This window comes from Bos indicus, chromosome 11 (genome assembly GCF_029378745.1).
Source record: "Bos indicus isolate NIAB-ARS_2022 breed Sahiwal x Tharparkar chromosome 11, NIAB-ARS_B.indTharparkar_mat_pri_1.0, whole genome shotgun sequence".
In the NCBI taxonomy this organism is placed as follows: Eukaryota; Metazoa; Chordata; class Mammalia; order Artiodactyla; family Bovidae; genus Bos; species Bos indicus.
In genome coordinates, this window is record NC_091770.1 from 72,029,947 (window position 1) to 72,057,708 (window position 27,762).

Below are 27,762 nucleotides of genomic sequence, written 5' to 3' on the forward strand. Positions count from 1 at the left end.
TACGCGCGTAGCAAAAAGTAGACTTTTATTACAGCAGCAACTGAGGCGAATCGAATGGCCCCCTGGGGCCACCCCTGCAGCACCACCCTTCTCTCCCGCCCCGTCCGCCCCAGCGGGATGGTAGAACTCAGCTCCCCGCGCCCGTGAGCCTCCTTCCACACAGGCTGGGCGGGAGCTGCAATTCGGCTACTAGCCCCCGACTAGAAGGCGGCTGCTGAGAAGGCCAAGGCCCAGGCCCACGTCTGTGCAAAACAAGTAAACAAAGTGCAGAGGGATGGAAGAGAAAGGGGTGGGGGGGCTGGGGAGGGTGATGCTCAGAACCAGGGAGCCCAGAGCCCTCCTGAATAACAGGAGAGCCCGGCTTCACGGGGTAATACTGACTGGGGGGCGGGGCGGGAGCCGCAGCCTCTCCGGAGGCCACAGCGCGGAGGAGGGGCCGGGCCGAGTGGCTCTAAGAGGAGACGGTGACAGCGGCTGAGTTGAGAGTGCTGTTCCTGGCAAAATTGAACTTGTTCAGGGTCTCCTCCAGCAGAGAAGTCAGTCGGCTCTGGTCAGCCTGGAGGGGAAGGGCTCAGTGAGATCCGGCCTAGACGAGAGAGCGGAGGCGCCGCCCTACCTCGGGCGGCGGAAGGCAGATGCCTCACCTCACTAATGAAGCCCAGCTGCACCAGCTCAGCCGCCAGCTCCGGGATGTTCTCATCTGACAGAGAAACAGGAGAGGGTGAGCACAGTGCGCGACAGAGGGTCACGGGAGCCCTTCCAACAGCCCCGGCCAGGTGACCCTGGCTGGGACACAAGCAAAACTGTCAAATCAGATCCACCCTCCAGTTTCAGGGGCGAAGATACTCATTCTGAGTGAGTCCGCGTGTTGCTGCCAGGTCACCTTCCCCACCCCTGAAAGTGTCCCTCACAGGTGAGGCTCACAGACTCTCCATCCTCTGAGGGACAGGAGAGACTCACTTGGCATCAGGTCACAGCTCAGGTGCCGGTTCAGTTTGTCCTCCAGCTTCAGCAGAAGCGTCAGCTGGAGAATAGGACAGTCAGAAAATGAGGCTCCCCTTCCCCACCCTCTGGCCACCCAGCGCTACACAGCCCTGGGCCCTGAGCCTTACGTGGTGTTTGACTCCCTCCTCCACCGACTCAATGTTGCACTGCATCAGCACTACCTAGGGAGAGGAGGCAGAGAGTGTCACAAGAGTAGAGACCAGTGAGCAAAAAGCCCCCAAGAGCTGGGGTTTCCAGCCCACAGGACGTGGGTGCCAGGGTGCAGACACACATTCCTGTCTTTACAGGACAAAGCCTTATTTGAGATGTCCCTCTCTGCTACATCCACCCAGCCATACCTTGCGGGTCTCCACCTCAGCTGGCTCGGGTGTTGGAGTTTTGACAGATGGGGGCACCACAGGTGATGTCACCTCCTCCTGCTGCGGCTGCTGGGGCCGAGGCAGCCCAAAGGCTGTCAGGGGGTATATCCCATTCCTAAATGGAGATCAGACAGGTCAGATGGGCTCTAGATGCCTTCGGACACCCACCCCTACCTCCTAAAGGAAGTTTTTTTTCTTATTCTTCTCTCACCTGACATCTTCAAGGAATTTATCCAATTCCAGAGCTGGAGACTGAGAGTACCTGGAGGAAAAAAAAAAAGAATATGGAAGGAAAGAAGTGAAACAGCAGGTTCAACCATTCCCAAAGGACAGTTGACAGAAACCTCCAGGTGGGAGTGACCAATCTGTCCCTTTCAGAACCTCTCAGTTAGTTACTCACAGAGTCTGAACTGGTTCTCTTCCTGGTCCTGCAGGGATTTCAGCCAGTACAGCACTGGTATCCATATTTTTGGTGATCTCCTCCAGAGCATTCTCTGGGATCATGTCTAGAGGGCAAGATGGAATGGGAAGTTATGGAAGGATAGTTCAGATTAATATTATAGAGGGCACAGGGGTCCTGGGGGAGGGTGGGAAAGAATCCTTTTGGAAGTAGAAGAGGAAAGAGAACACACCAGTCAGAGTTACAAGGATCCAGACTGGAAAAAAATTTCTAGAAGGGTCAAGAGGACTCACGCTGGTGTCCCACAATGCAGTGGGCAGCAAGGAGTTTGAGCGAGGGCACTTCAAACAGTGCTGGGTGAAACAGAAGTTCTCTGGCTGTTGGTCTGCGAGCAGGCTCAGACTGCAGGCACTTTTGAATGAACTCCTAGAAAAGGGAACAAGGGAGTGGAGCAGGCATCTGGTAAGCAGCCCACTGTGTTTCTCTCTCACTGTATCCAGCACAAGACTTTGTTCATACTAATTGCTCAGCAATGGCTAAGGCAACAGATTGCTAAATGTATTTGAAAAGACTTTGAAAACTATAATGTATTATATATGAAATATCATTCATTGTCTTTCATTGTTTTATTTTTTTGCTTCCTAGCCACAAGCTTGCTCTTTCCTTTGCTGTTCAAAGTCATGATATCTTTTTCCTTATTTTCTATCTCTCTGCTTTATTAGCCCACTCACTGCCTACCTTCTCCAATTCTCGCCAAATTTACCTCTCTCTTCCCAAACTCATCCACTGTGGACAGTAATATTCACCATCTTTTTATTTCCCAAGCCTACTATCACAATTTTCTTTGTCCACTACATCATTTATTCACTGGATTTCCCTCTGTTTCTCTAACCCCTACCTATTTACCTCTCCTAGGTCCCATGACAGTTAACCTGCTTTCCTCCTTTCCCTGTGGAAGGCCAAAAAGCCATATACCTCATCTTTTACTTGAACATCGCACCCTGAATCTGAACTAGAAACTTATTCCACAGTACCCTCAAGATTCCCACTAGTCTTCCTTCTTTTCTCCTTCAGTCCCTTTTAAATGCATGTAATGACTTACAAACTAACCTCCTCTTTATTTCCAGACTCTACTTACCATATCTTATTACCTGATTCAAAACCCTTATATCCTTTCAATCTTAGCTCATTTATTTCAGGGCACTTTCCCTAACTAAAACTATATGAATATACAACCCCAAATGACTGGTTTGAGTAATTCACACTGATTCAGTTCAGTTCAGTTCAGTCGCTCAGTCACGTCCTGACTCTTTGCGAACCCATGAATCGCAGCACGCCAGGCCTCCCTGTCCATCACCAACTCCTAGAGTTCACCCAAATTCATGTCCATCAAGTCGGTGATGCCATCCAGCCATCTCATCCTCTGTCATCCCCTTCTCCTCCTGCCTCCAATCCCTCCCAGGATCAGAGTCTTTTCCAATGAGTCAACTCTTCACATGAGGTGGCCAAAGTATTGGAGTTTCAGCTTCAACATCAGTCCTTCCGATGAACACCCAGGACTGATCTCCTTTAGAATGGACTGGCTGGATCTCCTTGCAGTCCAAGGGACTCTCAAGAGTCTTCTCCAACACCATGGTACAAAAGCATCAATTCTTCGGCGCTCAGCTTTCTTTACAGTCCAACTCTCACATCCATACATGACCACTGGAAAAACCATAGCCTTGACTAGATGGACCTTTGTTGGCAAAGTAATGTCTCTGCTTTTGAATACGCTATCTAGGTTGGTCATAACTTTCCTTCCAAGGAGTAAAGTGAAAAGAAAGTGAAGTCGCTCACTTGTGTCCGACTCTTTGCGACCCCGTGGACTGTCGTCTACCAGGCTTCTCTGTCCATGGGATTCTCCAGGCAAGAATACTGGAGTGGGTTACCATTTCCTTCTCCAGGGGATCTTCCCGACCCAGGGATCAAACCCGGGTCTCCCGCATTGGAGGCAGACGCTTTAACCTCTGAGCCACAAGTAAGCGTCTTTTAATTTCATGGCTGCAATCACCATCTGCAGTGATTCTGGAGCCCCCAAAAATAAAGTCTGACACTGTTTCCATTGTTTCCCCATTTCCCATGAAGTGATGGGGCCAGATGCCATGATCTTCGTTTTCTGAATGTTGAGCTTTAAGCCAACTTTTTCACTCTCCTCTTTCACTTTCATCAAGAGGCTCTTCAGTTCCTCTTCACTTTCTGCCATAAGGGTGGTGTCATCTACATATCTAAGGTTACTGATATTTTTCCTGGCAATCTTGATTCTAGCTTGTGCTTCATCCAGCCCAGCGTTTCTCATAATGTACTCTGCATATAAGTTAAATAAGCAGGGTGACAATATACAGCCTGGACGTACTCCTTTTCCTATTTGGAACCAGTCTGTTGTTCCATGTCCAGTTCTAACTGTTGCTTCCTGACCTGCATATAGGTTTCTCAAGAGGCAGGTCAGGTGGTCTGGTATTCCCATCTCTTTCAGAATTGTCCACAGTTTATTGTGATCCACACAGTCAAAGGCTTGATTAATTTGTTTAAAAATATCAAGATGGTTGTTTAAGAGTATGTATCAATTACCTGAGGTAACCATCAAATTAGTCTGCCTTCATGTAGAGACACCTAAGTTAACATGCAACCGTAAGACTCAACCTTATTACCCATCTTAAACCCCTGACCCGAGAGAGACAGAATGTGTGTGTGTATCAAAAACACCTAGGGAAATGCTACTTTGCCTTTCTGCTTTATATTCTCTTGCTCTTAGAAGAGAGCATATTCCCAGTGGGTGAAGTGAAAGTTGCTCAGTCGTGTCTGACTCTTTGCGACCCTGTGGACTATACAGTCCATGGAATTCTCCAGGCCAGAATACTGGAGTGGGTAGCTTTTTACTTCTCCAGGGGATCTTCCCAACTGAGGGATTGAACCCAGGTCTTAGGCGTACAGGCAGATTCTTTATCAGCTGAGCCACAAGGGAAGCCCTCCCAGTGGCTAGAAGGAAGAAGAACCTAAAAACATTTCAAAGTCTGTTAAGGAGAAGTGATCCTAAGAATCCTCACCCTTTGTAATGGGTCTTCTAGAAGCTGAATGGCACTGCTGATGGCTTCCTGTGGCACATATGAGGACTCTCCATTGCCCTGAATCTCCAACACTGCCATCTACAGAGAGGGGGAATAAAAAGGAAAAACAGAGACCTAAGAAACCTCAGTGTTTCCACAATCACTCCCCCAGACCAGTTACCTCACTTGCCAACCCTTCATTTCCCCTTCTATCTTCTAATTTCACCCCTTTCCACTACCCACCCCTCTGGTCTCCTCACCTCCAGTGCACACATGCCAAAGGAGTAGATGTCCACTGCCGTTGTCACATTAGTGACTTCTAGGGAAAACAGAGCAGCTTTGGTGAATCAGAGATGTGGGGCAGGGCATGGCAGAGATGTCTTAAAACTTTGTGCATGCCAGTAGAGAAGGACAGCAGTTTCAGTTATGTTACCGCTGACCCTTAGGTTATAAATTGGAGAATCTGGGGGATGGGCAAAGGGCAGAGAAACTGGGATGCCTTACCTCCATATTCTGGTGCAAAGAAGTGGAGGTTCTTCTGCTCTTCCCGACAAGTCTTCACATGATTGTTGATAGTGTCAGGAGCCACTGGGAGTAGGGGAGATACCCACAATCTGACCACCGTCAACAAAGCACAGCTTTGCTCCAGAGAGAGGCCCCCAAAACACAAATTCTCTCCTGAAGTCTCTAACCCTCAACAGGCATAAACTGAGCCCTTTCCCATCAGGAAGTCCAAACTAAACATGAACACCACCTGCCTCCCCTTTCTCAATCTACCACTTCTTATCTAAGGTCCCTAACTCAGTAGCAACAAAGGTTCCACACTAAACTAACAGGTACCTAGGGTCTTTGGGCTGGCAAGGTACAACACAGCCTAAGGAAAAACTTTCACTTGTGACCTGCTTACTTGCCCCAAAGCCCAGGTACATCTACCCCCTGATCTCATGAAAATGTTTGGTCTAGTTCTTTCACCCATCCTGCATACAGCATAAAAACACTGGCAGCCCTTCCTAATCTGGAACAATTAAGAGACCTCAGAAACTTGGATGAAGATGGGTAAGAAGGATTAACATACAACCATAAGGATAGCCTCCTTCTTATCCACCTTAACTGACTGAAACTTAAAACGAGCTCAAAATTAAACCAATACCCTTAAATCAGTTTCACTTGGAATCCACCAAAAACTTTAGACCCCTGCTCTACCCTCTCATTCCTCAACACTGCCTGCCACAGGGCTGAACGAGGAACCAGGGCCGGGCCCAGTTTGGACTCACTCGGATCATAAACAATGACTACAAGTCACAGAGGGTCTGGGAGCACAGTATGACTTAAGGAACCAGCCTGATGATGAGGGGGGAGTAAGAATCCAGGACATAAGTGGCCAGCCAGGCAGAATCCACAGGAAACAAGCAGGTTATGGAAGGGCAAGCAGGCGAAGGGTTGGTAGGGCAGAAGCCAAGCAGGCATAATTAGGCAGCGGGACAGGGTTTGCTCCCACGACTGCATGCACTGGGCAGCCGCAAAGGGGAGCAGGGGAAGCACAAACAGCGCCCCACGCAGGGCAGAGGGAGCTCTCACCATTAGCAAAAATCCTATGAAAGACTGTTGGGAACAGAGCAGCCCGTAAGCGGGAGGGAGGAAAACAGAGAAAAGTTGTGAGCGATGGAGCAGCCAAGCCCCAGACAAATGGACACACAACCACACACAGACACGGCACACAGAAATGTTAAACACTGCACACGTGTACACAGCAAATGAAAGCACTCACAGCAGGCACAGCCTGGAACCTCCGATGGTAGGTCCAGCCCCAGGGGCTCAAGTCAGACCTTACACCCAACTCTTGCCCTTTCCCAACCTTCTATTGAGATCTCTGTATTAACCCTAAATTCACTCCAAAAGGTTCAAGATTAGGCCCTACCCCTTTTTCCACTACTTGACTGGCCTCTCTATAAATTGCCCCTAGTAAGGTCCTTTCTCTTATCACCAGCCCACACCTCAGAATTTTGCTCTTTTCCCCCATTCCTTTCATCTTACCCCCATGGTTCCCAAATTCCCGAGGCTCCCCTGCCCAGAACCTCTCCCTCCCCTCACCAGAGCCAATCTTGATGAGTCCGTTGTGCTGGATGAAGATGGTGTCACAGGTCAGGTTCCCATGGATGATGGGGGGGTCACACGAGTGCAGGTAGCTGTGGGGGCACTGGGCTGTTAGAGGGGCCAGTGGGAAATTAGGGCAGGGGGAACCCAAGGGTTAAGAAGAGCAAGGGCCTGGTCTCCTGCTGGTCATCACAAAGGTAATACCCACACTCTGAATCTCCATTATGCCTGATGAGTTAAATAGCTGGATAAGAACTAGGAGAAAGAGGTGGGAGACAGTATCATGGTCAAGCCATTGGAATGAACCCTTTAAAAGATCCATAGGGGCCTAATCTTGAGAATATGGTTCAAAGAAAGTGGGGAAGAAAAGAAGTGGGGCAGAAAAGAACAGCAGAGTAGTGCCCTGAAATTTGTTTGGAGGAACTAATCAGGAATAAATATGGGAAAGACACTACCAGATCTTGCTTACCTTAGGGCAGAGAGGATCTGTGTGCACCAACGCTTCCAAGCCTGGAACAGAGTTTGATCCAGGGGTCAGCAGTTATCCACTCTCTTCACCCTCCACAGTTCCCTCCATCCCTTTCCTGATCAGCTTCATCATCTTTTTTAAACTTCCAAACCAGCCTAAAGCTTTGTCTGCTCTCTCTCTGTACCTTTTCATTCATAGTCTTGTGGTTTTTTTTGGTCTTCTTCAGAAATTGCTTAAGACTCCCAGATGACATATATTCTGTGATAAAAATGACCTGGAGAGGCAGAACACACAAATAAAGCTTTATAACAGAAATGATCCCTTATCTGGGTAACTTTTATATGACATAAACATAAAATTTGGAAGCCTAGTATTTTTCTTTTTTTCATCTCCCATCCCGTCCCACCCCTCTAGGTTGTCACAGAGCGCCAGGTTGGGCTCCCTGTGTCACACAGCAAATTCCCACTGGCTACCTGTTTTACATATGGTAATGTGTATGTTTCCACGCTGCTCTCTCAATTCGTCCCACCCTCTCCTTCCCCTACCGTGTCCACCAGTCTGCTCTCTGTCTGTGTGGAAGCCTTGTATTTTTAATAAAGTTTCTCTCTTTTGTTCTTAGTATTACTTCCTTAGATTTAATAGGGCAATGAAAATTATTGAGCAATATGAGTTATGGCAAGGAAGAAACAAAAATTCACTCATTTTTGCCCTGACTATAACCAGACAAAAGGCACAGGTAATAGTCATAGGCATACCCTTGGAATGCAAGATGAAACCAGTCAATCCTAAAGGAAATCAACCCTGAATATTCACTGGAAGGGCTGGTGCTGAAGCTGAAGCTCCAACACTTTGGCCACCTGATGTGAAGAGCTAACTTACTGGAAAAGACCCTGATGCTGGGAAAGACTGATGCCAAGAGAAGGAGGTGACAGAGGATGAGATGGCTGGATGGCATCACTGACTCAACACCAGCTGATTCCAGCTCTGTTTCAATACTACCTTTTTCTGAATGTAAAAAGAACAATAAATGTAGCTAGTCTGTTTCCAGTAAGCTCAGGAAAAAGTTCTTACCCTGGCCTTGTTCTCTTTAATGTCAGCCCAATACTTATGAAACTTGACAATGTTGAGATGTTCCAACTGAATCAGATTATCAAACACAGCACGGACCTTTTCCTGGAAGCAGGAGAGACGTTGGGATTACAGTGTTCAGAAAGCATTATCATCCTAAAAAGCCATTTCCTATCCCCACTAGAAATGATCTAACCCCAACATACTCTTCTCCTAGTAGCTTCCCAACATCAATTCCTCTTTAACACCAGCATTCTAACAACCCACAGGCTGCATCCTTTCACCATTGCTTACCTCCTGCAGCTTGTAGTTCTTGCGCTCTGAGAACTGTACCTCATTCCACACAACCTCTACACCCTCTTCTGTATCCATGGCCAGGTATGCGCTGTCAATACCTGGTACATTCCGCTGATTCACCTGAGAAGAAATTCAAATGAAAGGGAATTAAAGTTACCACATGAACTGTCTGTTGTAATACTCCATACGATCATCTTCTCCCTGCCTCTGACCTGTTCAAGTTTGGTCTGCCCCTTTGAGACTCTGTCCCTCCACTTCTCACCTCTTAGAATTCACTGTGAAGTAACACTCACACTGTGCTGTGCTTAGCTGCTCAGTCGTGTCCAATTCTTTGCAACCCCATGGACTGTAGCCTGCCAGGCTCCTCTGTCCATGGGGATTCTCCAGGCAAGAATACTGGAGTGGGTTGCCATGCCCTGCTCCAGGGGATCTTCCCAACCCAGGAAGCAAACCCAGGTCTCCCGCATTGCAGGCAGATTCTTTACCATCTGAGCCAGCAGGGAAGCCCAAGAATACTGGAATGGGTAGCCTATCCCTTCTCCAGGGGATCTTCCTGACCCAGGAATCGAACTGGGGTCTCCTGCCTTGTAGGCGGATTCTTTACCAGATGAGTTACCAGGGAAACAACACTCCCACTAAACACTCCTACTGCTTTACCTCTTCTCGCCTCTTCTGCCAGCGCCCACAGGGTGACTCTTCCAAGATCTCAGACTCATCTTCGCTTTCTTCTTCTTCCTCTGGGGAAGCAGCCGAGGTTGTGGAGGTCACAGGAGGTGACACTGACGTCAAGCCAGGAGTTGAGGATGAGGATTCTACCTTTGGGTCCGAACCACTGCTGAGTACTGTCTGGGGTTCGCCTTCCGACATGCTGGAACAAACACTCAGGCCTGCACTGGTTGGAGCAAGGGTGAAGGAGAAGGTAGAGAGGGTTAGAATAGATTCTATAGATTCCATCCTAATAACCTAATCTGGGGTTTAAAAGTAAATAAAACATACAGCTCCCTTGTTTCCTTTAAGTCCAAAATCAGAATTAGTCCTGTATGAACCCTAAACATTAACTACTCTCCTAGTCTGGAGAAGGGGAGCTATCTCGCCTGAAGATGACTCACCCAGGTCAATGACCAACTGAAGTACACATCAAGCTTAAAGAATATGCTTCTATGCATAAACATGTTAATAAACATATTTTATCATGTAAAAAGATGATTCACCCAAGACTGGCAAACAAAAGATTTATGGTTGTACAACTCATGTTTAGTAAGGTCCAAATGGAACAGCAAAATCAGGGCCCTCATTCTTTCTCAGCAAATACCTACCCAATAGCCTTCCCTTTGAATTCTCATCTACCTCATCTGCACTATGCTCAAGAACCAAGCTTCAAGGGCACTATGCAGGGCAGATGACTCCAGATCCCCAAATGTTCCAATGAACCAGCTCGAGTTAGAGCTGTAGTATTCTCAACCAATTTGTCCAACTGAAACCCTAAGCTGATTTATTCTACTTGGAATAACCCTGGCATCCACTCTCCATCCCTCCTATGCACAGAATAAGCCTGCCAGTACAAGAGGAGGCTACCCTTGGGCCAGGTAACTGGTAGTGGTTAGTGACTTCATTCCTGATGACCTCACCTTCCCTGTGATGTGAGTGTGGCAAATGGGTGGGTCCTGGTTAGCAACATTTTTTTTCTATTCACTCATTCAACAAATGTTTATTAAGCGCCTATTGTGGGCCAAGCACTAAGCTAGGTGCTTGAGATACCATAGTGAACAATATAAATAAGATGCCAACACTCATAAAGCCTAAATTTAAGGCACAGCTAAGATTTTAATCTTCCAGTTTTCATTTCATTCACATGGCTCAAAGGCTCCATCCTCTGAGGCACTGGATCTGACACAGGTATCCCTTTTAAGCACAAATAATTCAAGACAAAGCCATTACAGGAAAAGTACTATATTACACTAAATAGTGTATAGTATTATACATGGACATGGCTTCTTGGGAAAAAAGAATTCTTAAAAGCTAAATGTCACAAACTTCAGAGAGTCATAGGAAAACCGCTGAATGTTATTCCATATCTCTAAGAATGAAGGCTGTGAAGAAGTTGGAACCTATGTGTGCTGGGCTAAAGGGGATGCTCCTCAGGATGAAAATATCCTGTAGATTTGCTCCTGTAAGTCAGTTCAAAATACAGAAGCTTCTGATCAGGATCTTTTGAAAAGCTCTCATTTCTTTTTAGAACTCAGATGCCCTCTTCTGCCCATCTCTGCCATCAACCTGCACTATGTTTAACTCAAGTCAGGAGATTTCCCTGGACTTTTTAAAAAATTTTTTTCATTTTGGAGGAGATTTTTATTAGATGACGTTCCAGTAAATATCAGAGAGCAACAAAGCACTACAGAGAAAATCTGGCAAGATGCTTTTTCATCTGTTTTTTTTCTCAGTCCTTGCCTATCATGGATTTCAATCAACAGTTTTAGTAATCTACCAGAAAATTCAAGTTACAGATCATTTTTCTTCTCCTGAAAAGTAGCTAAAAGCTCACAGGGATTACTTTCTAGAGTATTTGTAGAATGTATCCTGAATCTGAACAGCTAAGGAAAGTTCCCAGCTACATTATAAGAAATATCAGTGGAATTGTAATACAGGAAGCCTGTGGCCAGTGGGCTCTAAAGAAACTTCTGGACCTAGGGCACAGACAGGTAATCCACAGTATGGCACGAGATGCCAGACCTTCATCAGTCATAGACGCTCTTCGAATGTGCTTGTCTTCTCCCTCCCCAATCTCTCCCCAGTAGGCAAGATGATGGCAATGCCCAAGAATCCCCAGGACCCCTCCTGCTGATGAAGAAACCTTTGCCACACTGGGAGTTTTGTCTCAGGGTCAGTCGTTCAGAAATTTAAATAAGACCACAGACGGAAAAAAGGAATCTCCTCGCCGCCTCCAGCCACCCCAAGATGCACAGTGTTCACTTCTGAGCCGTGCAGGTAAAACACTGCCAAGTTTTTTCCTGCAAAGTTTTTCATTTTTTGGACTGCAGCTTCTCAGCATCTCAGTTTCTCAGCATCTCAACTCCTGAGCAACAGCTCGCAGGACACAGGCCTCTCGCCCGCTCTCATCCTGAGCGGACCGAAGAGGACCTGAGACCTGCAGGACTGACCATTCAGATAGATATAAACTCGAGGAGGAATTTAGCACTCCAACAGGTCGCCTAGCCCGCTGACTGCGAGGGAGCGTTGGGCCCCTAAGCAGGCCCTGTAGCCAGCGGCGGCCACCTCACCAGAGGCCAGCCCCGCGGCGCCGTCAGGGGCGCAGGCCACGCCCCCGCGCAGTCGGCGCGCCAGCCCCGGGAGCAGGCGCGGCCCCGACGCTGCGCTTCCGCAGGCCTCCGGGCCTGCGACCGCCGCCCCCGCCCCCGCCCCCGCCGCCGGCCCCGCCTCTCGTCAGGCCGAGTTCTACACGAACGCCGGGGCCTGGCGCCCCGCGCCCGCAGAATTCCGGGCGCCCTGCCGCCACTCGGGGGCAGTCGGGGAGGGCCGGGCAGAAAATGTGGGGCCGAGGCGGCCCCCCGGCTCCGGCGGGCCGGGCCTTGGCCACCGAGTGAGCAGGGCCTCCTCCAGACACTCGCCTGCTGGGGTCCCAGATCCAGGCCCTAGAGGCCGATCCTTCAGTCCTCTCGCTGAAACCTTCCCTCCCCTAGGCACTCACCTCCTGACTCCGCTCCCCGCAGCCTGCGCTTCAGTTCCAGCTCGGGTTCCGGGGCCCCGGATCAGAAAGACTCGCTCACAGCTGCGCTCCGCGGCGCAACCGAACTGCGGGCCCCGCCCTCGCGGCGTCCTGACCAGCAGTGGGCGGTGCCCCACTGCCGTTGGGTTTCCATTGGACAGGGCGGCCAGGGTGGGCGGTGCCCCGGGTGTACAGTCGCTCGTGGAGGTAGCCTTCAACCGGGTCTCCTCCCGCTGCGTCTGTCCGGCTGAGACCTCTCGGAGGGTTCGGTATTTTCGGTCTCAGTGAGGCTCGTCTCTCTGTCTACCCTTCGGTCCGGTCCTGGTGCCCCGGATGATTCTGCTGGGCGAAAGGAAGGCCTTGCCCCTTTTCTTGAAGGCGCCATGACAGTTCTAGTACGACTGAAAGACAAAAGGAGCGAAAGACGTAGCCACAATCCGAGAGGAGCGCCCACCCGCTTTCAGTATTTGGGGGTGAGACTGTGCAGGACACCTATTCAGAAAACTTTCTTTGAATTACTGTGTACATTAAAACTGAAAATTAATAGTTAACGCTTCGTAAGTGGATAGTACTGACGTTGGCCAAAACTTCGCAAAAGATTTTCACAGATGTTATCTCTTTTGATCCTCATAAGAAATTGAAAATTTCTTTAAGCAGTAGTTGTCAAATGGAAAAATACTGAATCAGAGGCATTAAGCTATTCACCGAAAGTTGGTAAGAACTAAATTAGGATCCGAAACAGTAAGGTTTACCACAGATTTCCTTGAAAAGATGTTTGGAAAAAATTCAGATTGAAGAGAGCCCAAAGGAAAGAAGTGAACTCGGCTCTTAGACACGTATTGCGGAGAGAGAAGGGTGAATCAATCAGTACTTGGGAATGTCATAATCACCAAATTTCACTATCCTTAAAGGACATCTGTAGTCCTGTTTAACTGATAGAAGACTGGCAAAAGTCTTCTCATTTTCCATCTCTTCACCTCAAAATTTTTAAAATCACTCTTTGTTCCTTGATGCTTTCATCTTTGAAAGAGAGGGCTCCAGCACGCTTAGAAATCTGGACCTTGTTTTGGATATTTTAAGAAAGCATTTGCCCACCAAATTTAGCATATAATTTCAGGGAGTTGAGGTTAAGAATCTCTGTTCTCATCTCAAAGAAAGAATGTTCCTCCTCCTATCCAGATTAATCTCTTCACTTTGTAAATTCCAAAGCACGGAATACCTGGCCCACAGTAAACATTAAATATCAGTTGATACTACTATTGCAGTTTCCCGTTGTCTCCTGTCTAGGTCTTAGTATCATTGACCTTTACCTTTCAACTAGCTCCTTTCAAATCTGCATAAAGGACCTAGGCATCCTCAAGCTCTTATTTGTTTTTAACCATTCATTCTTGGTTTTTTTGTTTTTTTGCCCAGCTGCATTCCCCACTGCCCTTGCAGAGGAAGTTGAAGTACTAACCACTGGATTGCCAGGGAAGTCCATTTTCATTCATATTTAAAATGCCCCAGGAGGCTTCTCTGCCAGACCAGGGGTTAAAACTGCCCTTCCAATGCAGGGGGCATGTGTTCAATCCTGGTCAGGGAACTAAGATTCCCATCGTGTTGCAGCCGTGCTGCCAAAATAAAAATGGTCAAATGTTGCCCGTGTTTATACCACATTATTTTTTATTATCTCTTTTTTTCTGCTTAAAGAAATAATATGTACTTATTGTAATAAAGTGTTTCAAAAATAACAGTGTAAAGTAACTATATAGTTGCTTGTATGTGCTATATTCCAGTCTTTTAATTCCTTCCTCAGCAAAGGCAAAGTGAAGTCGCTCAGTCGTGTCCAACTCTTTGCAACCCCATGGACTGTAGCCTACCAGGCTCCCCTGTCCATGGGATTTTCCAGGCAATAGTACTGGAGTGGATTGCCATTTCCTTCTCCAGGGAATCTTCCCGACCCAGGGATTGAACCCGGGTCTCCTGCATTGTAGACAGACGCTTTACCGTCTGAGCCACCAGGGAAGTCCTATGACATATCATTTAATTCCTTATGACATATTAAATCATTTAATACAACTATCCTATGAATATTGTGAATTAATTGCTATAGAAAGTGAAAACCTCTTATTTTCACCAAAATAATTAAAAGACTTTGATGTATATTTCTCCATATTTATTTTCCTATGTGTATATTAATATATATAGTTTAAAATAAAAGCAAGCTTATACCACATAATCTTTTTCAGTTTAATCTTTTTACTATTTTCCCCACAGCAGCACATATAGCATTACTTTAATTTTTCAACCATTGTAGAGTATTCCATTATCCAAATATGCCATGTTTGATTCATAACTACCAGGGAACTTTCACATTATTTCCAACATTACTTATTTTAGATAAAGCTGTAATGAATATTCTGCTACATACATGTTTGCCTACTTGTGAAAATGATTTCATTCATTCTTAGAAGGAAATGGCAACCCACTCCAGTATTCTTGCCTGGAGAGTCCCATGGACAGAGGAGCCTGGTGGCCTGCTGTCCATGGGTTTGCACAGAGTTGGACACGACTGAAGCAACTTAGCACGCATGCATGCATTGGAGAAGGAAATGGCAACCCACTCCAGTATTTTTGCCTGGAGAATCCCAGGGACAGAGGAGTCTGATGGGCTGCCACCTATGGGGTCTCACAGAGTTGGGCACGACTGAAGCGACTTAGCAGCAGCAGAATTCTTAAAAATGGAATTGCTAAGTCAAAGACTAAGAACATTTTGAGTAGATATTGCCAAGTTGCCCTTCAGAAAGATATCAAATGATAATACCACCAAGAGTATGTTAGGGTTCCTGCTTCCCACCATCCTTACCAACATTGGGTATTACTGATCTTTTCGACTTTGTGATAGATTAAGGGAAAAACAGATACCTTACTGTTTTGATTCACATATACTTAATTAGTAGTGAAGTTAAACATTCGTCTATAAAAACTTTTTAGAACAATTTTACAACAAAATTGAGAAGAAGGTACAGAGACTGCCCACATACCCCCAATCCATTTGCACAGCCTCCCCATTATCAAATCACCAGAGTGGTATATGTTGTATCAAAGATGAATCCATCATAATCACACAAGCCCATAGAACCTTAAGGTTCTTGGTGGTGTACATTCTGTGGATTTGGACAAGTGTGTAATGGCATACAGAGTGTTTTTACTGCCCTAGTCCTCTGTGCTCTGCCTACCCATTCCTGGCAACCACTAATCTTGTCTCCATAGTTTTGCCTTTTCCAAAATGTCATAGAGTTGGAATCATACAGTATGCAGTCTTTTCAGAATAGCTTCTTTCTCTTAGTAATATACCTTCAAGTTTCCTCAATGTCTTTTTAGGGCTTGATAGAACATTCCTTTTTAGTGCTAGATAATATTCTATTGTCTGGACGAACCATAGTTTGTTTATCCATGTACCTATTGAAAGACATCTTGGTTGCTTCTTTTAAGTTCTGGCAATTATGAATAAAGCTCTCTATACACATCTGTATACAGGTTTTTGTGTGGGCATAAGTTTTCATCTACCTTAGATACCAAGGAGTGCAATTTCTGGATCATACATTAAGAGTGTGTTTAGTTTTATAAGAAACCACCAAACAGTCTTCCAAAGTGGTTGCACCATTTTGCACTTTCACCAGGAATGTGTGAGAGTTCCCATTGCTCCACATTCTCACCAGCATTTGTCTTTTGTTCTGTTTTTGGCCATTCCAGTAGGTGTGTAGTAGTATCGCCTTGGTTTTTGTTGTGTTGTTGTTTGGTGGTATCTCTTTGTTTTAATTTTCATTTCCCTGGTGACATATGATGTGGAGTATCTTTTTCATGTGCTTAATTGGCATCTGTATATTTTCTTTGCTAAGATATCTCTTAAGATCTTTGGCCCATTTTTCAGTTAAGTTGTTTTCTTATTGTTGAATTCCAAGGGTTCTTTGTTTATTTTGGATAACAGTCCTTTATCATATGTGTCTTTACCATGTAATATCTTCTCCCTGTTTGTGTTGTCTCCTTACTCTCGTGACACTGTCTTTCACAGAGAAGGAATTTTTAACTTTACCGAAGTTCAGCTTATCAATTCATCTAAAAAAGGTCTCATCACACCCACAATCATCTAGATTTTCTCCTATGTTATCTTCTAGGAGTTTTATAGTTTTATAATTCACTTAAGGACTGTCATCCACTGTGAGTTAATTTTTGTGACGTATATACAGCCTGGGTCTAAATTCACTTTTTTGCATGTGTGTATGTGGATGTCCAGTTGCTCCAATACCATTGTTTTCATGTGTTTACGGCCCAAAAGCATTTCATTTTCAGTTTCTTGCCTGTATATGTTCTTTGCATAGTTATTTTTAACTGCATTGGTCATTTTTTTCTTATTGGCTTTTAAGAGCTCTTTGTATATTAGGAAAATCCTAATGTTTTCCCAATCTTCTACAATGTGAATCCCATCCTTTCTCTATCTCTACTGAAACTTTACACTCAGTTTATTATAAACTTGTGTTTGAAAAGCCCTTTCTTATTTCCCATTCTCCATGACCTCTTTGGGCTTCCCTTGTGGCTCAGCTGGTAAAGAATCCACCTGCAATGTGGGAGACCTGGGTTCAATCCCTGGGTTGGGAAGATCCCCTGGAGAAGGGAAAGGCTACTCACTCTAGTATTCTGCTCTGGAGAATTTCAGTCAGACAGGACCGAGTGACTTTCACTCACATGACCTCTTTAGCATATTGGACCACTGAATAGCACATTCTTAAAATGCCTCTCTTTTCATAATACTAATTTATTTCTCTCTCAACTTCTTTTTCTCCTTTATTTTCTATTCTTCCCACTTTATTATTTTTTTTCTTTATTCTACACCATGCGGCTTGTGGGATCTTAGTTCCCTGATCAGGGATCAAACCTGGGGTCCTGGCAGTGAGCACACCAAGTGCTAACTACTGGGTTGCCAGGAAATCCCCCTTCGTTAACTATTAATGTGCCTATCAGTGTGTCCAAAGTTATATTCTTTGTTCTCTCTACACCATCCTTTAGAAAATACGTCCATTGATGAGCTTCTAACATATAACCAGGATGACAGTTATCGTGCCCAACCTCCAAGATAATATTGAATGCTCCACTGTCTCTTAAAGACTTAACTAAAGATTTTTATTTCAGGTTAGTAATCCACCTCAAGAACTAATTTATTAGGAGTAGAAACGAGATGGCTGGGTGACAGAGTGGGAGGGAAACTTCTTGTATGATCATTTATGCCTTTGAACTTTGCACCATATGTACTTTTTTTTTAGTTTATTTTTGGCTGCGCTGGGTCTTTGTTGCTGTGTGTGGGCTTCTCACTGTGGCGACTTCTCTTGTTGTAGAGCATGGGCTCTAGGACACACGGACTTAAGTAGTTGGGGCGCACAGGGGTAGCTGCCCTGCGGCATGTGGAATCTTCCTGGACCAGGGATTGAACCCGTGTCCCCTACATTAGCAAGTGGATTCTTAACCACTGGACCACCAAGGAAATCCTCATATGTATGTCTTTTTTATTCAAAAAAGAATATTTAACAAATAATTTATTAAATAATTGTGGGACAAAGAAAGACAATGCCTCTAGACTATCCATATCTAAGCTTCCCAAATGACCTACTAACCTCATCTCCTAAGTGGACTATAGCTTGGATTGTGACACAATGGTTGCACAACTCTGTACATTTACTAAAAAAATCACTGAGTTAACAATGAGTGAATCTTAAAATGTGAAAATCGTAACTCAATAAAATTGTCCAGAATCTTTCAGATCTTGGTTTCCATAGATCAGGGCAATTAGAAAATCAGCTGGGTTTCTGCTCAAAGCTTTTCTCCCTCAGTGTGCAACTTACTGGTCACACTTCCAATCTGGTCATTCTTCTGGGGATGTGATGTAGATTCTTTCTTCCAAAAGAGCCTCTTTCAAAATGAAGGCATAATCAAAGGTATAGAAATGTTCCTTTGCCTCAGTCTTGGCACTTACACTTCTGTAGGACCTCTTAACTATAAACCTAGATTTTGTGATAATTGTGAATGACCTAAGGTGGTTTATACTTAGGACATGAGTTTGAGTGAACTCTGGGAGTTGGTGATGGACAGGGAGGCCTGGCGTGCTGAGATTCATGGGGTTGCAAAGACTCGGACATGACTGAGTGACTGAACTGAACTGAACTGAACTAAGGTGGTTTAAGCAGGGCTTCCCAGGTGGCTCAGCAGGTAAAGAATCCACCTTCAATGCAGGAGACGCAGGAGATGTGGGTTCGATCCCTGGGTAGGGAAGATCCCCTGGAGAAGAGAATGGCACCCCACTCCAGTATGCTTGCCTGGAGAATCCCACAGACAGAGGAGCCTGGTGGCTTATAGTCCATAGGGTTGCAAAGAATTGGACATCACTGAAGAGACTGAGCACATACAAGGTGGTTTAAAACATACACCTTCCCAAGACCCTACTTAAATCAACTGAATCTGAATCCAGAGGACAGGGAGGATTTGAGTATCTGTATACCTAAGAATCTGCCCAGGTGATTCTGATGTAGGTAGCCTGGCTCATCACTAGGGTAAAGGGTGGTAACCATCATTCCAGCTCATGTTTATTCCTGTCCAGGAATGATTCCTGGAGACATTGCCTCATAACTTAGGCCTCTGAGCTTCATTATTTAAGTTATGAAATGGAAACATGATTTAGCTCTACACCTTCACATCATGTCATAAGAAATTGAGTCAACTTCTAAAATAAACATAGGGCCCTGAGAAATAAAGGAAAAAACCCCAGCTCATCTAAATTAAGAATTCATCTGTGATTATAAGATGTCTGCAACTAATATTCAATTATGTTCAAATCAAGTTTATTATTTATTTTGCTCTATGATTTACTGGCCTAAAGGTAATACCTATTTTATCTCACAGGGATGTTGTGAGTTTAAAATAATTATCAAGTCATTCCATAGCTTTTTCTGGGCTAAAATTCTTAATGTAAACCTTTTGTTTGTTTTCATACACTTAATTTACCTTTGTTGTAGCAATAGAGAGAACTTTTCTAAATCTAAAATTATTTCCTGAAAAAACAGATTCAGACTTTAAGGAAAGACCTTTGGAGATCCCTTTTAGCACTAGTAAAATAGATTTCATTATTTCACAGCTCACAACTAGGCTGGAATCAAAGAACAAAATTCAATTTAACTAAGCAAATATCTATTGGCTTGTAACAGTACATGCCAGGTGCCATCCGAGGCAGACAAATGAATAAGACAAAGTTCCTATCCTTAAAGGGCTCAGATATACTTAGGAAGATATCTGTGTAAACAAAAAAGTGACTACTTAACAGGTACAACAGAAGTATGTATAAAGTTCCATAGGCTGAATAGAGAAGACCTGCTTGACTCCACAGAAGGAAAATACAGGGGAAGTTGTGGAAGGCTGAATAATGACCCTAAAGATGCCAAGGTCCTAATCCTTGGAATTTGTGAATGTCACCTCATAAGGCAAATTTTACTTTAGATGCAATTAAATGAAACATTTTGAGATGGAGAGATTATCCTCGATTATCAGGACAGGCTCTTAAATATAATCACGAGTGCCCATTAAAGAGGGCAGCAGGGGGAAATTTGACTACAGAAAAGAAAAATATGTAACCACAGAAGCAAGAGATTGTTATTATGCCAAGGAATGCAAGCAGCCTCCAAAAGCTAGGAAAGGAGAGGAAATAGATTCTTCCTTAGAGCCCTAAGAAGGAACCGGGACTGCTGACACCTTAACTTTAAACTAGTGAAACCAGTTTCAACCATCTGACCTCCGGAACTGTAAGAGAATAAATTTGTGGGGTTTCAAGCCACCAAGTTTGTGATAACTTGTTTTAGCTGTCATAGGAAACTAGTACATAAGTTTTCCCAGAGAACAAGAGTGATGTCTGCCTGACCTGGGTTTTAAAGGATGAACAGGAATGTTAAAAGAAGAAAGAGAGACTTTCCAGGTGGCGCAGTGGATAAGAATCCACCTGCCAATGCAGCCTCCTGGTCTGGGTAGATTCCACATGCCAAGGAGCAGCTAAGCCCATGTGCCACAACTACTGAGCCCACACGCTGCAACTACTGAAGCCTGAGCACCTAGAGCTTTTGCCGCACAAGAGAAATAGAGAAATACCGCTCTCTGCGATAGAGAAAGCCCATGCAAGACAACAAAGACCTAGTACAGCCATCAATCTTAAAAAAAGAGAAGGTAGAACAGTCTGAAGAAGACTGAACCCTCCTTTTATCTGACTCTCCAGTCTCAGAAGATAGGAAGTTGGACCGTAAGATTTATGATTTTCCACCCCGAGTTTTGTGACATATGCCTCATTTTTTAGCAGTAAAAATAAAAGATTTCCAACATAGGTGTTATTTTTCTTCCCTTCACATCACCTCTGGCTTTTCAGTTTGAATTTTAATCTTTGTTTTTGCAAAATTTCTTACATCTCAGAGAGAGGAGACTTTAAGAGAAACATTCTTCAGAGAGCAAATGAAAAGACTAGAGAATCTGATAAGGACACTTGTTTATTATTGGAGAAAGCTTGGAAAGAAAGTGACAAAACACTCTCCAAAAACAGGCAAAGAGACTCCTTGCTTCGTTTGTTTGGGACTAAGAGAAACAAGATAGTGAAAATAAAAAGTTAGAAAGAGCTCTAAACTGGGTATAATTGAATAGAAAATAAGTTACCCAGAATATAGCACAGACACAAGGATATATAGTTAAGAGAGAGGGCAGGTAGATGAAAAGCCCCAACATGTATATTGAGAGTTCTAGAAGAAAATAGCAGAATGATGGTGAAACAGTGTTTGAAAATATAAGAGATAAAATTTTTAAGTATCGATGAAAGACATCAGTCACCAAATTTTAAAAATAAGCGTTTAGTATTAATAAAACAAACACATGCTGAGGCACATTATAGGAATATTTATACAACATTAAAGATAAAGAGAAAATTATAAAAAGCTACCAAAGAGAGGGGAAAAAAACAAAACAAAACAGATTACTTATGAAACAACAGTAATGACTGATAAAGAACTTCCCTATAAACTTAGAATTTTATCCCCAGACAAGATATCATTAAAGAGTGGGAGCAAAGTACATTTTGATATACCAGAAAGAATTAAGGAAAATTTAAAACCACCCATGCAATCTCACTGAAAACTATAAATGACAATTTATAAAACTGCTTGGGGGACTTCCCTGGTTGGGACTCTGTGCTGCCAGTGCAGGGGGTGTGGGTTGAATCCCTGGCCGGGGAACTAAGATCCCACATGTGCAGCACAGCCAAAAGATTTTAAACAGAAGTTTAAAACTGCTTGGGAAACTCTCATTTCTGGCCATGATGGTATTACAGGGACCACATTTACCCTCCTGCCTTAATCATCTAGAAAACTGGACAAAGTATATGAAGCAGCAGTTTTCAGACATCGGACAACAGGCAGCACAGGACACTGATCCCTGAGAGAAAGGAAACAAATCAAACGAATCCTATGGGTACCCCACTTCAGGCCACTTTGTAGAAAAAGGAAACCCAAACAAAGCCTGACAATCTCACTGCATTGGGAATGTCTGGAGTTCAGGGAAGCCAAGGTAGGTAACATTTTCAGGGAAGTACTTGAGCCTAAAAGCATGGAGATAAACACGGAGAGAACTATGGAGCTCTGCAGGAGCCTCTCAAGATCTTGGCTAAACATACTCAAGATTAAACTATCAAGGCTGAGGAAAGAATCATTTGAAAGTAGGAGTTGGAAGAATCTTCCAGTGGTGCGAAAGCCATTTTGGTGGAGAGGGTAGCAGGATTCCAGCTGGCAGGTTTCCTATTAATACTGGGTGTATATGTGTGTGTGTGCTCAATCACTCAGTCATGTCCTACTCTGCGACTGTAGCCCACACGAGGCTTCTCTGTCCATGGGATTTTCCAGGCAAGAATACTGAAATGGGTTGCCATTTCCTACTTCGGGGGGATCTTCCTGACCTAGGGATCAGACCCACATCTCTTGCGTCATTGGCATGTGAATTCTTTACCACTGTGCTACCTGGAAAGCCTCTTAGCAAATCATAGAACCAAGAGATTACAAACATTGAGGTCATTTGTTACTTTGCTTGTGAGTCTCAGTTAAGAATTCCTGTCCTCACGGTGACTACAAGAACCAGCAGGACTTTTCTAAGTAACACTCTGGTACTCTTGGGCCAATCTGTCAGACTCAGCTTGTAAGTCCTCAGTTCTCAGTAGCCAACAGAGCAAAGGAGTTCTTTAAAGGATACTGAGGAATCTCTAAGGAATGTTTAAGTGTGACACAGATCCTCCCTGGAAATTACTGTCACTTTTGCCAGCTGTCCCTGCTCCAAACCACTGTGGCTCTTGAACTTTACCACCACACCTCTTCAGTCTCCCCACATGGCCCCATCCCAATGAATACATATCTTCTCACTTGATTCCTCAAAGCTCAGTTTAGTCCAGACACAGAGGCACAGATAAAAAACACAAGGAGTAGTCCATGACTGCCAATCAGTTCAGTTGCTCAGTGGTGTTCGACTCTCTGCAACCCCATGAACCACAGCACACCAGGCCTCCCTGTCCATCACCAACTCCCGGAGTCCACCCAAACCCACGTCCATTGAGTCGGTGATGCCATCCAACCATCTCATCCTCTGTCATCCCCTTCTCCTCCTGCCCTCAATCTTTCCCAGCATCAGTGTCTTTTCAAGTGAGTCAGCTCTTCAGATCAGGTGGCCAAAGTATTGGAGTTTCAGTTTCAACATCAGTCCTTCCAATGAACACCCAGGACTGATCTCCTTTAGGATGGACTGGTTGGATCTCTTTGCAGTCCAAGGGACCCTCAAGAGTCTTCTCCAACACCACGGTTAAAAAGCATCAATTCTTCAGCACTCAACTTTCTTTATAGTCCAACTCTTACATTCATACACGACCACTGGAAAAACCATAGCCTTGACTAGACGGACGTTTGTTGACAAAGTAATGTCTCTACTTTTTAATATGCTGTCTAGGTTGGTCATAACTTTCCTTCCAAGGAGTAAGCCATTAGAAGTGGCTATTCTTCAGATTCCCGATAAGGCAGAGCCAGCTCAGCCTACCCATATTCCCCGACAGGAATCTCTAGATTGTGCCACATCTTGGAGTCTTCATGCCAGCAAGAGGCACGAGTCTGAAGAGAATCTTTCTTTTCCAGTTCAAGGCCTGCTTATGTTCACTTTAGAACGTCTGACTGAAGCACTATCCTTTTCTTTAGGGGGAAACACTCACCTCCACTTTGGCCTGGTTGACACAGTCCCAGGAATCATGGACACTTTCCAGACTTCGGTAATCCAGCTCTACCACCACTTTGTAAGATACCAGTTGTTCAGACCAGTCTGTCCTGTGTGAGGTACAAAGAAAAGACTGGCACACTCCTCAGGGTGGCTCCAGTTTTGTGATTACCTGTGAGCAAACACTGGATAAAAACAAACAATGGTCTCCTAAGAACAAATAAGGATTTTAAGAAATATTCGAGTTTATATTCTTATTTAGGGGGAAACAGATTTCTCTCTCCACAAGGGTGCAATCCTGTGAAAGACATAATTTATAACACAAATAAATTAATCCCTGCAACTCAGTCTGAAATATCTGGATTTTGGTTAATGGTAATTTCATGATTTTCTTTAGGATAAAAGTGAGTATTTGCTTTATTATGTGTAGTGGGCCCATCCTGGTGATTTTCCTAAGTAAAGGCAGACTGCTTCAAAATGAATTTACATCTTGCCTTCTAGAAATAGAAAACGAAACTGAAATTTTAAAAACTGACCTTAAAAAATGTTTCATTTATTGGTCACCCTTTAAAATTTATGAGTACAATTAGGAGCATAGACTGGACCAGATCTCAGAAATGGACTCCTTCTCTCCTCTTTTCTACTAACTTCAAAATATCTGTGTTTCTTTTTTCTTAGCCTTAAATCTTGCCCCCACACCTTTTTCCACCTCCATGGACCAATCTTTCACATTTAATCCCACATGGGGGGAAGTGGGAGGGAAGCTCAAGAAAAAGGGGAGATTTGCACTGTTGTATAGCAGAAACAAACAACATTGTAAAGCAATTATCCTCCAATTAAAAATTAAAAAAAATCACACATAGGAAGGAATGTAGCATAAAATCTGTTGAGCTTCCAAAGGTAATCTTTTATCAATAGTATAATGTCATCAGAAACTGGATGTGAAGGAAGTACATGAACAGTCAAAAGTAGAATTAGAATCCCCCAGAAAAGCCTGGATGTGGCTTAGCCTGAGAGAACTTATGTCTCAACTTCTTTCTTTTTTCTAATTCTCCCCTCACTAAACATCTTTCATATGCAGGTTAGGTTTCTCAATTTGTGGTCTGTTACCATCTGGGGGTCTTGAATTTTCAAGGCACTCTGAGTCTTCTACAAGAATTTTATTTTTTTTCTTTTAAAATTTTTATTGGAGTATAGTTGATTTACAATATTGTGTTAGTTTCTGCTGTACAGCAAAGTGAATCAGTTATACATACATCCGCTCTTTTTTAGATTATTTTCCCATATGGATCATTCAGATCAGATCAGATCAGTCGCTCAGTCATGTCTGACTCTTTGCTACCCAATGAATCGCAGCACGCCAGGCCTCCCTGTCCATCACCAACTCCCGGGGTTCACTGAGACTCACGTCCATCAAGTCAGTGATGCCATCCAACCATCTCATCCTCTGTCGTCCCCTTCTCCTCCTGCCCCCAATCCCTCCCAGCATCAGTCTTTTCCAATGAGTCAACTCTTCGCATGAGGTGGCCAAAGTACTGGAGTTTCAGCTTTAGCATCATTCCTGCCAAAGAAATCCCAGGGCTGATCTCCTTTAGAATGGACTGGTTGGATATCCTTGCAGTCCAAGGGACTCTCAAGAGTCTTTTCCAACACCACAGTTCAAAAGCATCAATTCTTCGGCGCTCAGCCTTCTTATCAATTAGAGTCCCCTGTGCTATACAGATCAGATCAGATCAGATCGATCACTCAGTCGTGTCCGACTCTTTGTGACCCCATGAATCGCAGCACGCCAGGCCTCCCTGTGCATCACCAACTCCCGGGGTTCACTGAGACTCACGTCCATTGAGTCAGTGATGCCATCCAGCCATCTCATCCTCTGTCGTCCCCTTCTCCTCTTGCCCCCAATCCCTCCCAGCATCAGAGTCTTTTCCAATGAGTCAACTCTTCGCATGAGGTGGCCAAAGTACTGGAGTTTCAGCTTTAGCATCGTTCCTTCCAAAGAAATCCCAGGGCTGATCTCCTTCAGAATGGACTGGTTGGATCTCCTTGCAGTCCAAGGGACTCTCAAGAGTCTTCTTCAACACCACAGTTCAAAAGCATCAATTCTTTGGCACTCAGCTTTCTTCACAGTCCAACTCTCACATCCATACATGACCACTGGAAAAACCATAGCCTTGACTAGACGGACCTTTGTTGGCAAAGTATTACCTTAAATCAAACCATTTTCTCCCCAGATTAGCACTACCCTTCTTCCCCATCACACCATTTTCTGTTAGTGGCTGCACCAATTTTTGTCATCCAGGGTCAAAACCTTAGTTATATTCATTCATTCAACAAGTATTTAATTGCTTTTGAGCACAGATAAGTGTGCTAGGGATGCTGGGGTCTAGAATGTCAAAAGTTTGACAAGAGTTTCTGCCTTCCTGAAGGCTTATAGTCTATCAGGAAAAGACAAGTGGGGATCCAAACCAATGTAGGGATATTAGAGAAGAATTCCTAAAGGAAGAAAAGATGGGGGTGGGTGAGGGGAGGTGTATTCCATGGGTGAAAGCATAGGAAGAGAAAGCATGCTGCTGCTGCTGCTGCTAAGTCGCTTCAGTTGTGTCCGACTCTGTGCGACCCCATAGACGGCAGCCCACCAGGCTCCCGTGTCCCTGGGATTCTCCAGGCAAGAACAATGGAGTGGGTTGCCATTTCCTCCTCCAATGTATGAAAGTGAAAAGTGAAAGTGAAGTCGCTCAGTCGTGTCCGACTCTTAGCGACCCCATGGACTGCAGCCTACCAGGCTCCTCCGTCCATGGGATTTTCCAGGCAAGAGTACTGGAGTGGGGTGCCATTGCATGGAGAAACCCAAAAACATATTGCTGGAGCACTGGGTGGCAGAAACAGAGGAAGTGGGAGAGACATGCAGTGATTGAATCAAATATGAAAGGTCTGGGAAACTATGTTAAGGCATTAGAACTTTCTGAAGAGCAGGAGGAAGCCATGATTAATTTTGTATTTTAAAATAATCTGTTTATCCTTCGAGAATTTTTCCTTTCTCTACCATCCCCTGAATCCAGCCTATTACTAAATCCTGTCCATTTGTTTTTGTCTAATTTGTTCTTTTATCTCTGTTCCCATTGCCACCAATTTAGTCCCAGCCTTTCTCATGCTTAGATTAAGAGCCCTTTAAAGCCCTTTGGCCTTCTCTCTCCAAACACACTGCGCACAAAGACTAGACCAATAAACTCCAAAGGCTCCACCAGGATAATACTGAAGTCCAAGCCACCCATTTTGGCACTTACGACCATTCTCTATCCTATCTAATGTTACTACTTAAAATCACTCTCCAACGAGGCAAGCAGCTTCCTCAAAAACCCTCCCCAAAGCAGTTCACTTTCTTCACCCCAGCAACCCCATAACATTTTTCCCTTCTCCCCGAGCACAATGCACGTCTGGGGCATCCTGAGGACCTCAAGCAATAGCTCTTCCACTCCCTTTTCATTTCTTCTCCACCCGCACAGACTGGGTCACAGAGAGAGGTCTTCATTTTCTTTGGTCAGAAAGACTATCTCACATCCTAATCGCATAGGCCTTACAAGGGTACTTCATGCTCTCAGAACAAATTATCACTAGTTAACTCTAATTGAACCGCATCGGGAGGATTTGTGGGAGTCCGAGGGCGCGGCGGAGAGAGAGCTGACACTTTAGAGGATGAACCGGAAGTGCCCAGTTCCACACAAAAGAGCCTTAGACAAAACGCGAGAGGCCAGGCTAGGAGTGCGGAGGCGGGGGACAGCGGGGAACAGTTAGTGAGAGCTCCTGGCTAGGAGCAACCTAGCAGGCCGCCCCAGGCGGGCCGCGGCCGTTGGTGGGCGTGACTACGCCAATCTCGCGGGAGCGGCGGTTGGGCGGGCCGTTGTCCCCGCGGGCGGGGCGAGTTGCTAAGGAAATGACTGCCCGCAGCGCCGCGCCGCGCCGCGCCG

General features: G+C 44.8%; 1 protein-coding gene across 3 annotated transcripts; it reads right to left on the reverse strand.

Annotated features, from left to right (window-relative positions):
- Positions 1-8: 8 nt before the first annotated feature.
- On the reverse strand, positions 9-12,631 carry NRBP1 (nuclear receptor binding protein 1). Of its 3 annotated transcripts, none has more exons than XM_019970510.2 (18): positions 12,482-12,631; positions 9,433-9,667; positions 8,773-8,895; positions 8,482-8,583; positions 7,595-7,684; positions 7,411-7,451; positions 6,939-7,033; positions 5,352-5,435; positions 5,108-5,166; positions 4,848-4,946; positions 2,058-2,190; positions 1,765-1,870; positions 1,576-1,626; positions 1,344-1,479; positions 1,113-1,166; positions 961-1,024; positions 645-700; positions 9-556 (listed from the first exon to the last, which is right to left on the reverse strand). In XM_019970510.2, exons 2-18 carry the CDS (start codon positions 9,640-9,642, stop codon positions 452-454), a joined length of 1,608 nt encoding a protein of 535 aa, XP_019826069.1. In that variant the 5' UTR covers positions 9,643-9,667; positions 12,482-12,631; the 3' UTR covers positions 9-451. The 3 variants fall into 3 exon arrangements, with proteins under 3 accessions (XP_019826069.1, XP_019826070.1, XP_070655057.1); XM_019970511.2 differs by having other exon boundaries at positions 9,433-9,662; positions 12,482-12,617; XM_070798956.1 differs by lacking the exon at positions 961-1,024.
- Between the last annotated feature and the right edge of the window lie 15,131 nt (positions 12,632-27,762).

Coding starts and splice junctions, on each gene's coding strand:
- NRBP1 (XM_019970510.2), bottom strand. CDS start 9,642: ATGTCGGAAGGCGAACCCCAGACAGTACTCAGCAGTGGTTCGGACCCA. Junction 5,167..5,351: donor CTTTGCACCAGAATATGGAG/GTAAGGCATCCC, acceptor TGTTTTCCCTAG/AAGTCACTAATGTGACAACG. Junction 4,947..5,107: donor TTGGCATGTGTGCACTGGAG/GTGAGGAGACCA, acceptor CCCTCTCTGTAG/ATGGCAGTGTTGGAGATTCA.